Genomic DNA, 13495 nt, shown 5'->3' with positions numbered 1-13495 from the left:
AAATTTTAAATTAATATATTTTTTAAAATAAAAAATGAGTTTAGTAGTTATTTATATACAAAGAAGATATTAACATTATGTAGTATCCGTCTAAAGAACAATTACATCAAATCATCTGTGTAAATTTATTTTAATTTTAAAAATATTTATTTAACTCAAATAATAATCATTATTATTTTTATTTTAAAAGAAGACAAATTATTTATTAAAATATTAAAAAATTTATTTTAAAAATTATTTTGATTTAACAGAGTCAGTTCTTTCTCTTATATATCTTCCAAAATAATGAAGAACTCAATATTATGTAGTCATGTTATAAAAATTATGAAATTAGTTTATTATAATTAATTTTAATAAACTTATTTTTTATTTTATAATGTGTTTAATTTGACGTCAACTTTACTTAAATATAAATTTATGTTAATATTATAAGTTTTTATTTTCACGTTAAAATTCAATTTTCTGTAATTTTAACAATTTTTATATACATGTTTAGTTTTTAAAAAGAACAAAAAAAAAAAAAAATAGAAGAAAGCAAGTGTACTCTAACAAATAAATTCACCTAATAATAATAATAATAATAACAATGGTAATAATTATAATTCATATATTAAATTTGTTTTCAAATATTAACTTAGATAAAAAATTAATATATAAATATATTTTACATTATTGTTGTTATTCTTGAAAATTTTGCAACACATACATTATGTGCACTATGTAAATATGTTAGATTTTTTTATACTTTTTAAATTTTAATAAACATACTTATAACAAAATCTTACAATTAAATGATACAATATTTTTAAAACTACATACTTATAAGCTTTTTTTTTTCTTTATACATTTCATTTAAAAATTGCTAACCTACTTTTTTTTAAAAATTTGAGAATAAATTGTATCTTAATTTCTTATTCTTTCCAATAGAGCAAAACCAAATAACCTCTACACCGATCATATACAGAGCTATAGATACATATGTGTGGAGTAAAGAGCAGCCTTCATTTAGCAAAAATTAAAGTGCATTTGTATGCAGTGGGTTTCGTTGGAGAAGTGTAGTTTTTTTTTTTTTTTTAATTATTATTTAAACTCTTAACTTCAAAACACTTGTGATGCTTTTATTTTATTTTATATAAATTTAAAATTAAAAGTTATGCATAACTTTAAAAATTTAAACAGATCTAATGCATATTAACCTTGAGCGGTGAAAGACGAAGAAAATGCATAAAATCTTTTTAGTCTTTACTAAATTTTCAAAGGTGGCTAAGTAAAAAAAAAAGTTGCTAAGAAAAAGCTACGTGGTTGTGACTATGTTTCACTTAAAAAATATTTGTTTATTTCTTATAAAAAATATTGATAATGTTATTATTATTTTTATTTATACTTCATTATTTTTCAGATAAATTACACTTAATTTGTTTGATAATTATATTTGAATTATATATTTTTATTTATTTTAGAAAATTCTACTTTTTTTAGAAAAATAAACATAGCACTTTAATTATTTTAACTTGAAAAAATCTCTTAATAATTATTATAAAGAGATCTTTTAATGACAACTTTTACCATCTTAGGGTCACACACAAAATATTTAATATTAAGACATATAGAATACATATTAATCTTCTAAAATAATTTTTTAAAAACAATAAATAAAAAGATGGTGTAATTTTTTAAAAAATTAAGATTAAAGTTTGAATTGCTTTTTTTTTTAAATCATATAAACCATGTGATTCAAAATTAATTGCACTCGTTTTCATTTTTTAATTGATAAGAAAATACATATCTTTCTTAAACATTTATTTTAGAAAAGAAACATAAGTCGAAAACTAGTTGAAAAAATAAATCAGTTAATTTTTTATGGTGTTTAAATTTGAATAATTTGAAGATTTCATTTATCATGTCCCCAAGATTTGAGTAGATGCCAGCGTCACCTTTGAATAAATCTTTAGAAACAAAAAAAAAGGAATTACTATACTTACGCCAAATAGATAAATTAAATAGAGTCAACTCTAACCGAAATATATAATAGAAACTTTAATAACATAGAACAAATATTTTTAGAAAACAATTAAAAATTTATCTTTCTTACTTTTTGCAATGTAAAATAGTTATTAAATTTGTATAATGAAGTTTTAAAATTAAATCATTTTGAATTAATAGAATAATGATTCAATGTTTTTCAGACAAATTTGTTTTGCTATAAATTTTTAGGCATATTTAAATGTAAATAAGATTTTTGTTAATTTAATTTTTAATTTCTTTCAATTGAAGTAAAAACAACAAGGATAATTAATAATATACTTTGAACAAGAATTTATCATTTTTATAAAATTTAACATTTCAAGTGGGTTTTTTAAATTTCTACGTGTAAGTTATCTTTTAAAATTAAAATTTATAATTTTCTCTGCACTTATGTGTGTAGCTCCCATAAAATAGAGCCTTAGGCATAGGTCTTAGTGGTCAATGCCTTGAGTTAGCCCGAGAAAAGGGGCAAAAGATTGAAAAACTAATTATAAATGATTTAATAGATTAAACTAGATTAATTGTGATATGACAGAGAAAGTAAAAAAAGATTTAAAAAGCTTAATTCGGGAACATCTTTTTAACTGTAGGAAGGAACAGGTATAAGCCTAAACATTTTTTTTACTTATTGTTTATGTATATACCAAACATACATATCAGAAATTAATTAAGAAAATTCTATAACTATCTTGATGTTTGTACACACATCCAGAAAACACTATTAGTAAGTGTGAAAAATCTAATAACTTACAAAATAAAATAAATTATGGTTGTAGAAAAGGTTTATATTGATATAATTTTAACCAAGTTTATGACTAAAAAAATTAGTTACCTACCTTGAAATTTTTTAAATATTTATTTAAAATTCAAATAGAAAAGCTAACAAGTTCTTATTATAATTCAGCACCATTACTCATATTTATTTATTTATTATAAATTAAATAAATCCATACTAATTTAAAACTTGTAATTTTTTATTTGATTATTTATTTTTAAATATACTTTGTAAAATATTTTATCTCCATTTAATATATTTTGTGTGGTTTGTTATCTACTTTTCACTTGACTCACGTGATACAATACATAGTTAATGTACATAATAATATAATATTATATTTTTGAATATTTTTAAATATCAATTTTTAAATATAATTTTATTTAAAAACAATAAAGAAAAACAAGAATTTATCATCAAAAGAATTAGACAAAAATAAAATAAATAAATAAAAGTTACGAATTTTTTATAAGATGAGAATATTAATTTTATTTATTGTAAAAAATGGACTATACTCTTACTCAGGCTTCTCCATAGTTCAGACTGCAGCACCTACGCTGCACGGATCTTGTGTCATAGCTCTCTCCTTTGGAGGGAACAAAACGCACACGCATTTGAGTTTGAGGTTTGCCTTTATATTTCTCTTCTTTCTACTTGGTCACTCAGTTATTCTTTTATGGTAATTTTGATTTTAATTATTTTCTCTTGGTTTTCCGACTAGAACAATGAATTTAATTCCGGGTTGAAATTATCAAATATTGGTATTGATCTTCTTATATGTCTTAACTGGAAGGACGTTGTTTCCATGTTGGGAAGTGTCTCTAGTTAATGGATATGCATCAAATTATGAAGATCTTATAAGACAATTGGAAGCTGCTATTTTTTTTTCCGAGTTCTTTATTGAGCTAACAGCAAATTGATTTTATATTCTCTGGTCCAATTTGGGCATGCAAATAAATACAATCCGTAGATTATACATGATGATTTCATTAGAAGATATACAGTAGGTATTTTGCTTGAATGCTGGCTTGAATATCCCAACACATAACATTGATACTTTGTCTGTGGTTTTGTGTTCTAGTGAAGTTGTGATGAAACTTTGATCTTTTTGTAGATTTTATGTCATGAAGGAAAGTGGTGTCATCTTCTTGCTAGGTCTACTTGAAGGCATATTGAATGAGCTTGTGCGCTAATTTGTTGTGTGGATGATGTATCATGTGATTTGTTGAACTGCGTTTGAAATTAATACCTTATACGGTTTTCGCAAGAGGAACACTCAGCCAGTTATAACAAAAGATGCAGGAATCCACAAAGCCAAGACATGAATTTTGCGTGGGCCAACGAGTACATGGATCTGGTGATTCCAAGAGAATTGGTACAGTCAAGTATGTGGGGCCTGTAGAAGGCTATCTTGACTCATGGGTTGGAGTTGACTGGGATAATGGAGAAGGAAAACATGATGGTTCCATCAATGGTGTCCGGTACTTTCATGCAAAGTCTGAAAGATCAGGGTCATTTGTTCGTCCCCAGAATCTGAACCAAGGGATTTCATTGCTGGAAGCTCTTGAAAGCAGATATAAAAGTGAGTCTACTAAAGATGAAGAAGGTATATCTCTGGCTTAAATTCACTTGTAGTTAAAAGATTTGCATTTTGGGTCCATGGAGTAATATGGCATAAACAATACTATGAGAGTGAAAATGATTTCATATTAATTTTTGGGATGAAAGAAAAGAAGTCATCTTCACTGTAGTTGATTTATTATTGCTAACCCTTTTAGTTTTACTTATCTATTATTACAGTTGTTTTTCATTCTTTGTTGGGTTTTGGGTGGAGAAGGTTGTTTTAGTAACGTGTCTTGAATATGTGCAAAATCCAACCGCTTCTGTATGAATTGGCAAAGAAATGATGAAATTTGAGTAAAATCGAAAGGGATCCATATTTAAATGAGGACCCCCAAATAAAATAAAATTACGGGGGAATTATGCAAAGTAGAGAGACAATATTGGTAGAGAAAATCCAATAAGAAATGCACAATTCGAAATTTTTCATTTTGAATTTTGAACTGCATACTCCTCCTGCCGATTATTTTTCTATTTCCAGACCGTTTGAAATTGATTTGATATGAAAGCCTTGAGACCAATGTTCTGTCACTGTCAGTAATGTTTTCAGTTTTTTGGAATTATGAAGGTATTCAGTGTTCTATTCAACTTTTTTACATTCTAATCTCTGTGCGTTGGTTTTTATATGCATTACACTGACAAAACCTGGAAAATATAGCATGTGATTTTTACTCTTTTGTTTGTGCAGATGAAATGTATGTCCTTTCAACAAGTGACCATCGAGTATCTGTTCAACTTTTGGGTAAAGATAAAATTCATGCTAAGTTAAGTCGGTTTGAGGAGTTAACCAATCCATCATTGTCATATATGGGCATTAGTTCCCCTGGAATTCCATCTCACATTAGTACTACAGTGCCAAGTAAGCTTGATTCCAGAACGATCCCACTTCTTTGCTAATATCAAGATGAATGAAATATCAACCTAGTAATATCAGTGATTTCTTTTTCTTTTGCAATGGAATTGTGGTATCAGTGAATTAGTTGCTTTCACCTGAAGTTTTTTTTTTTTTTTGGTTAAGTTGCTTCTACCTGAAATAATTGGAAAGTTTGTCTCTTTGATATCCGCTTCAATTTTGTAAACAAATTGAATATAGGTAACTGTTTCCTTTGTAATTGTGTTGATTTTGTTATCTTCATCGTCTATGCACTGAAACCATACTGTCTTTTTTTTTTTTTTGCTAATAGATATAAAAGAACTTGATCTGACTGGGAACTTGCTTTCAGAGTGGAAGGTATGTTTTGCAACCAAGTTACATCTAGTGTTCAATCCTGGCTGCTGCTACAGCACTGTGTCTGCTTATGTTCAACATGCCATGCAAGTGCTACATGGAATTTTAACAATTTGCATGTTAGGGAAACCCTATAAGAGAGGCCATGGACTTTGCATCAAATAGATACCAGCCACATAATCTTATCCCTAGTCAAGTGATGTACCAAACAAACCTCCTTAAAGATATGAGAGTTCTGCTCTATCCAAATATTAACATAGATTGCACATTGCCACTAAAATTTAGCCTCTCTGCTTCTACAAAAGTCATGAAAGCTAATACTAGGCTTTCTTACAATACCACACTTTATTAATCAATACATGCTTTATTAAAGGGAAGTAAACACAGACACACTATTTTCATGCACAAAACCTCCTTATACTTATTTTTTATGGTCCACTATTTAAGAAGTGATTGATTGAGGGTAATTGCTATTTACTCAGCTTTTCGATTAATCTCTTTGCAGGATGTTGGCACAATTTGTGAACAGTTACCTGCTCTGAGGACTCTAAACTTATCTAACAACTTAATGTCACCATATAAATCTGAGCTTCCATTACTGAAAAGCATCCATGTTCTGGTTCTGAATAATACTGGTGTAGATTGGGACCAGGTTATCTTCTCTATCTTTTCTCAATTCATCTTGGTTAAATTTTCCCTAATCTTAAATAGGAATTGCTAAATATTTCCTTTTTAAATGGGCAGGTTGAACTTCTTAAACAATCCTTAACAGCAATTGAAGAGCTACATGTAATGGGAAACAATATAAGCAGAATACTGGTATGTTATCCCACAAAGTAGCTTGTTTGGCTAACTTAGTGAGCAGTTTAATAACATTGGAAACTGGTGCAAATCTGTTAAGTTCCCTAGAGCCTGAATTTATGATGGTCAATTTGGGGGATCTGAACGACTAGCCTTCCCCCTTGCCCCCCTTTAATTCACCACACCACTACATTTCCTCAAGTGATGGTATTAGAATGGAAGCTTAACATTTTCAGAGAATAGCATTGTGGATATAGTCTTCACTCTTCAGTATTTCTCACTTCTCAGCCTTTATGACAGCTGTTGCACTAACTTGTGTTTTCTCTTATCTGGCTGATTGGCCACTTGGATCTGCATGCTATTTCTGTTTTGATATTAAAATATATAATGGGATAGCTAAGTGTGCTAATTTTATTTTTTTAGGATGGAGAGAATTCCATCTTTACTTAGGTTCTCATTCATGTTTAATTTTATGTTCCTTTGCAACTTCTGATCAACTTTATAAAATAAATTACTATCATTTTTAAGTCATCTTATTTTGTTTTTTGTTCAGCCCGGGTCATCTTCCATGGTTCAGGGATTTGATTTTTTGCAGCTGTTGAATTTGGAAGATAATTGTATAGCTGATTGGAATGAAATCATGAAGCTTTCTCAGCTAAAATGGTTGGTAAAGAGAATATTTTGTCTAGTTCTATAATATTGTCCTGACTCCAGTGCTGACTGATTCAATCTTAACTTTAAACTGCGTCTCACTTTAATAATAAAATCTGCTTCCATGTTGACCACACCTAAAATTACAACTTATGACTTGATCCAACCACTCAATACTTTAGTTAACCATGAATCATTTCAGTTATCTACTTATTATGAATGGTTAGCATATAGTAAAATTGTATAATTAAAAAAATTGCCATGTGGTTAAAGTCATAGGTGATATCTGTATCACTGGAAGCACGGAGTGTGTCTTAGAACTAGCCACAAGTATCAAGGTCCTATCTCATTTCTGTTTTTCTTCCCAAGAACAGTACCTCTGCTTTTGGGCAGTTTATGTTTTTTACGTCTGACAGTCTGCTGATTCAATTTATTTGCACTTGGTATATTTTGTTTCAGTTTGGAGCAGCTTTATTTAAATAAGAATTGTTTGAATTCTCTCTTTTATCCTGAAAATGCTGGGCAGCATGAATCAGAAGTTATGTGCTATAAACCCTTTCAAAATTTGCGCTGCCTTCTATTGGGTAATGTAATACTTGTCCACTTCATAAGGATGATTTTTGTCATTTTGCAATGAATTATGGATTGTGGATTCCAGCTGATGTTAAGTCTTTCAACTCATTGTTCAGGTAATAACAACATTGGTGATCTTGCCTCTGTTGACTCATTAAACTTCTTTCCTAACTTGGTGGTAAGATTTATACTGTGGAGTGTTGATTGATTATGTTTACATATTTTATTTAAATTCTTGATTTTGCATGGCATGGATGCTTTGCTGTATCTGGAATAATTAGTCTAGGCAGTGGCCTGTTATATGAAATAATCCATTTGAAAATGGTACGATGGGAATGCGGTGCTAATGTATTCCATATTCACCTTTCATTTGATTGAGCCATTACCTTTCCTGCTTCATGCAAAATTTTTAGGTGTTTATTCTACAGTAACTACTCTCACCGGAATTCATAATTTATCATTTTTACCCAACATATCTTGCTGTTTCGAGATTGAACTTAGAGCCGAGTCTTTAAAGGTGGTCATGTGCCATGCCAATAAGGAAAAAAAGACTGTTACGGATGGTTGTGTTAGGAATCCAGAAACAGAATATGACATTAGATATGTACTATAAAACCATTCACCTGTATTCACCTAACAATTTAAGTTCCGGACAGTTCATGATATGGTATCAGAGCCTCTGCACAAGCTAGGTTTAGAGTTAGTTCATGTAATATAACTAAGTGGTTAAGAGTTTCGATCTTTGTCACCCCCATTCTTCTAATAAAAAGTTGCATATCAGTACAATGTAGGTGGGCCTATGCATTGTCCAGGCTTCAAGTCCAAAGAGCTCTTGTGTGAGGGGTGTGTCAGAGATGTGATATAAAACATTTCACATGTCTTCACCTAACAACTTAAGCTTTATAGTTGGTTCATGACATGATATTTCAATAAGACGAGTGAGAAAACAGAGAAGAAATTAAGTAAAGAAGGATTTTGTTATAAGTGATTGTATTACAAAGAACAAAGGAAAGAATTATTCTTCCAAGGGTTTCCCCCTCCTATGACAGAGCTAATACTTTGTTCCTAAATAATTCTTCACCTCTTAACACTTTAACTGCCCAAACACAAGTATTCTTACTAGCTAACAGTTCTCAGGTCCTAATATCACTAAACCTCTTCTTTCCTTATCACCATCTACTCTTCCTTTTGCTTCTCATTTTTTCCCCTTTGTATTTCTTTTTCACTGGTTTATTTTGGTAGAGCAGATTTTTACAGATTGTAGCTTCTATTCTAATATTTATCTTCGATAACAATGAAGGATATCAGGCTTTCTGCAAACCCAATAACTGATTCTAGAGGAGGTGGAGTTCCAAGATTTGTTTTGATTGCTCGTTTGGCAAAAATTCTGACATTAAATGGAAGTGAGGTATGATGGAAGATATCTCTGCATCTTATTTACTTGTTATATATACTTTTTTACCAAATATAATGTATTCATATCTACTTTACCTGTCAGGTTACTCCTCGTGAAAGGAAGGATTCTGAGATTAGGTGTGTTTTTCTCGAAATTCTGTGCTCTGTATACTCTTTTGGCGCAACTGAAAGTCTGAAGCATCCTTTACAACCATCGATTGTTGTGTATTGTTTGTCATGCATTTTATTAGTCTTTTTATTAGTGTTATCCTTGATTTAATCTTATGAATGTTCAATTTCTCCAGGTACTATATGTTTGCAGAGATTATTTGAACTTCTGTATTGCTCCTATGTTCTCTGATCATTCAGTTTTGATATTTGGTTTATGCTTACTTGAACTAAATAATTCATTCGAGACCTGGCTTGTTTGTCACCCTGCAATTCAATAAAAGTCCATATTTCTATCCCTTTCCTTGTCATTCCATTAGGTCTTTGGGATGAATGACCTTTTTAGCAGTGGATGCAAAAGTTTCTATATGCTAATTGGATAGCAGGTCATTATTGGGATACCTCTCCTTGTCAATGCTGGTCATATGCCATGTACTGTTAGATAATTCTCTTCCATGGAATCTAATTGCTAATGTTCATTAACTTTTGATCAATTATCCTTATAGAGAGGAATGGTTTTTAGAGACCATCATCAACCCCATTTTTTAGGGTGTCTCCTTCCCAAAACATATCTCAATTCGCATGCTTTCTTTCCTGGCCATGTCTCAAATGAGCAGCCATGCTAGTATAGAACCTATTAGGATTCAATTGTAAGGTATGAGACTTGAGTCACGTGTTGGAAGTATGAGATTTTAGTGTGGGGTTTATAATGCCTTGGGCTCTCCAACTACAGTGGCTAGCTTTGCTGTAGTTCTTTCAAGGTTTTTATCAATTGATATTAGGGTTTTTCACCATGGCTATTAGCTACAAACAAGTGGCATGGGGGATTGCATGGCCAGCCTGTGTGAGTGCCAGGGTTGCAGAGTGTGGTGGGGAATTAGGATTCAATTGCAAAGTAAGAGATTTGAGTTCCACATTTGAAGTATGGGATTCTTGTGTGAGGTTTATAGTGCTTGGAGCTCTCCAACTACAGGAACTAGTTTTTATGGTATGGTTCTGCCAAGTTTCTTATTAAAACCCTAGCAATTTGAGCCTCCTAGGGACGAAAAATGTGCACCAGACAATACAAATTCAAAATACCAAATCAAAACCATGAGTATATGATGGAATGAGATAGAAAATTGATCAAACCTACTCCTGCAAGTTGTGTCAGACTTGTTAAAGATAAATTGCAGCTTCCCGAACCTTGCTATGATCAAGTCGCGGTTTCCTATATCAATCAGGATGCTGCCTAGGCTGAAAACAGCTACCTAGAAAGTCTTTGAAGCCAAGTTCTCCCTTGGTCTGCCACAAACAGATGTTTGATTCATCTGGCCATACAAAAAAATCTTAAATCAGGGATTGTTGTGTGAAAAATAATATATGCTGTTTCTAGCATTCACTATTATGAAGTAATACTTTTGTGGTTAGATTCCTCTTTAAGGACTGATCATTATTCTATCAATCTCTATATGTGAGATGTATGAGTTTTTAAACCATGCTTACCTTTGGGTTGAGAGTTCAGTTAAAGATTTAGATCTAATTAGTTTTTTCCTTCTAGTATGAAGCTATGCCATCTTTTTATTCATATATTTAATATACAATTCTTATGCAGATATGTTCGGCTTGTGATCTCAAGGTTGCATGCTAGTCCTGAAGAAATCAAACAGCATCCGAGGTAAATTCGTGCTTGTGAATAGTTTCTGGAACCTTTGCTCTAGCATTAGTCTTTGGTATGGGTTTGATGGCCATATAAAGCTGGATGAAAACTCTAAGAAATCACTAACGCTCGGTTCTGATAGGATTAAGGGAGCAATTACATAATAATGGTTCAGGCTGTTTGGATTTTGGAATTGGGTTAAAGATGTTGAGTCTAGTGAAAAAGTTTGACTGGGAATTCGGTCAGTAGGAGTTTTGAACAGAGGAAGAAGGAAACCTAGGTTTTTTTCACTGAATTTACTTCAGCTTTTATTTGGCAAAAATCAAATATTATCCATATGATATTGAATAGTGTCATTATATAGACTTTTACTAGGCAAAAATCAAATACTATCCATATCTCTCATTTCTTTTCTCGATTCTCTTTATCATTCCTGCTTTACAATGCTAAATTAAATGGTTCACTTTTATTTTTTTGAGCTAAATTTTTGCAGAGAAAACGTTAAAAGAGTTCTGTTACTAAAGACTTGGGTTCAAATTAATGTTATTAATTTCTATCTCACATAGAAAAAGTTTTGTGAATTTAATTACAGGTTTTACGAGCTTAAGAATATTTATGGAATTGAGGATGAAAGACCTTCAATTGGAGCTACTGGCCCACAAACAATCAGCTCAGGATTATTGTGTATGGACGATGGATGTTAAATTTGTGCATCAACTGCTTTTTCTAAACTTGTAATAGCTTTATTAACTTGATATATAGAATATTGCAGCTATTACTCTGAATTGTGTTGGAGCATCCATGGGTGAGAAGCCACCTTTAACAAAGAAGCTGCCAGCAACAACTACAGTTGAACATCAATACTACTCTATAATACAATGTTCTGTCTGTCAAGACTTAAAAACAGCCCCTCTGATTACCTTGTTTTTCTCAGGTGGGCAAGCTGAAATTTCTCTGTGAAAGCTTTTTTAAGCTGAAGTCCATGAAGCTACAATTATTTCTTCAAGAAGAGGTTTGTTTCTCTTCAGAATAAAATACACTATTTATTATCATGATTGCCTTGATTCTAATTTTCCTAAATGGAAAGTAGCAACCTCAAGAAAATCTTAAAAATTCATTTTAATCTACCCTGATTGATGGAAAATTTTTCAAATTGATATCCTGGAAAAACAGAAGTTGTGAAAATAAGGGAGAGAGGACGGAGAACTGTAACATGGCAAATTAGTCATAGTTGTTTATTTCCTTCTTAAGAAATTTTGTAAGATAAAGGAGCTATGCTGGAGTAAATAAATATCATTTTTGCTAAATTTCCCAAGAATATTGTTTCTTGATTTAGTTCAAGTCTTTGAGTTTACAGGGTTCTCCATTGCCCCTGCTGCTTGACAATGACACCTCATCTCTTATGGACCTTGGAATTGGCAATGATTCAATTATCCTGGTAGACGAAGAAAGTTCATAAAAATGTCAGAAATTTTGTATAGAGCTTCTCTCGTGCTGAAGACTTCATCCTGTTCTGACTAGCTGCAATTACACTTGGGAAATGACTTTAAAATGAATATACTTGTATGTGTTACACCTGTTGAGTTGGTCACAAGGTCTTGTTCGGCTTCAGTGGAAGTTCATTTTAGGGGTTTTGATGCATTGCTTAATTGGATGGTCTGATCTCTTGTTCTTTTTATGCAATTGCAAACACATTTGGCTCTTGTGCTCGAGTCGTATTATTTGGAAAATGACCATAAAATTGGTGACATATATCCGATCAATAGAACATTCCTATTTAACCAAAGGGGTTACATTTTATCCACGTCTATATAGAGTCCTAAAAAAATCTCATTATATTCGCCTTATCTTTGCAATATGTGTGTTAACATTTTTTATATATATTTTTTAAAATTCTAAAGCTATTCATTATTTTGAATTTTACAATTTTTTTTTCAGTTCTTACCTTTCTTAAACAAATTGCTTTCTTATTTGGTAGACACTCCTTACAAAAATAAAAATAAAACCAGAAAATAATAGAAATGATGAATGATGTAATGTAGTAAAACAAAATGAAAATTTTATAAAGCATCTTAAACAATAATTTTTTTCAAATTACTTAAATTTAATTTTATTAATTTTTATGGGAGTCAACTTTAACCCGCCACTTCGTTATAGGCAAGTTCTTGCCATCGGTGATAAGGGTTTGCCTGTGCTCGTCTTCTTAGGGTTACATCCTATTTCTTCATCAAGTCCATGACTTTAGCAATTTCTTCTTCTCCTTCGCCCCTTTTCAACTCATAATTTCTGCTTTACTCTTCAGTCTCTAACGGTTGTAAACCACAAGGAGCAATGACGTAATCACGGTGGAATGGGTACTGTTGCAGTACTAGCTTTTTGGGTTTAGGGTGTCTCTCTCCTTGTGGTGCTTTGTGGAATGCCTTGGATTTTTCTTGCAGGAGATATAACTTTTCAACCTTTGTTGCAAAATAGATTGAAGAACGTGCTGAATGTTGTTAGAATTTCCTCGACTCCAGCACCTATAAAGCTGTATGAAACTATTCAACCTTTGTTATAAATCATTCCAATGATTTTTTTTAATATATATATAAACTTTCATGCCTTTAGACAGACAAAAAAT

General features: G+C 31.0%; 1 protein-coding gene across 8 annotated transcripts; it reads left to right on the top strand.

The window, feature by feature from the left end:
• The first annotated feature begins 3319 nt into the window (after positions 1–3319).
• Positions 3320–12693, top strand: LOC113870560 (tubulin-folding cofactor E). Of its 8 annotated transcripts, none has more exons than XM_027507092.1 (16): positions 3320–3425; positions 4069–4406; positions 5109–5279; positions 5605–5651; positions 6154–6300; positions 6393–6467; positions 7003–7112; positions 7560–7684; positions 7790–7851; positions 8974–9081; positions 9172–9206; positions 10831–10893; positions 11468–11559; positions 11648–11724; positions 11810–11887; positions 12233–12657. In XM_027507092.1, the coding sequence occupies exons 2-16, from the start codon at positions 4097–4099 to the stop codon at positions 12332–12334; spliced, it is 1602 nt and encodes a 533-aa protein (XP_027362893.1). In that variant the 5' UTR covers positions 3320–3425; positions 4069–4096; the 3' UTR covers positions 12335–12657. The 8 variants fall into 8 exon arrangements, 6 of the variants coding, with proteins under 6 accessions (XP_027362893.1, XP_027362892.1, XP_027362894.1 ...); XM_027507091.1 differs by having other exon boundaries at positions 3324–3425; positions 3915–4406; positions 12233–12693; XM_027507093.1 differs by having other exon boundaries at positions 3330–3425; positions 4097–4406; positions 12233–12654.
• Positions 12694–13495: the final 802 nt, after the last annotated feature.

Source organism: Abrus precatorius, unplaced genomic scaffold (genome assembly GCF_003935025.1).
Source record: "Abrus precatorius isolate BTA unplaced genomic scaffold, Abrus_2018 Scaffold10, whole genome shotgun sequence".
Taxonomy (NCBI): domain Eukaryota; kingdom Viridiplantae; phylum Streptophyta; class Magnoliopsida; order Fabales; family Fabaceae; genus Abrus; species Abrus precatorius.
The sequence above is the reverse complement of the archived record's forward strand: the minus strand, read 5'-3'. Positions and strand labels throughout refer to the sequence as shown.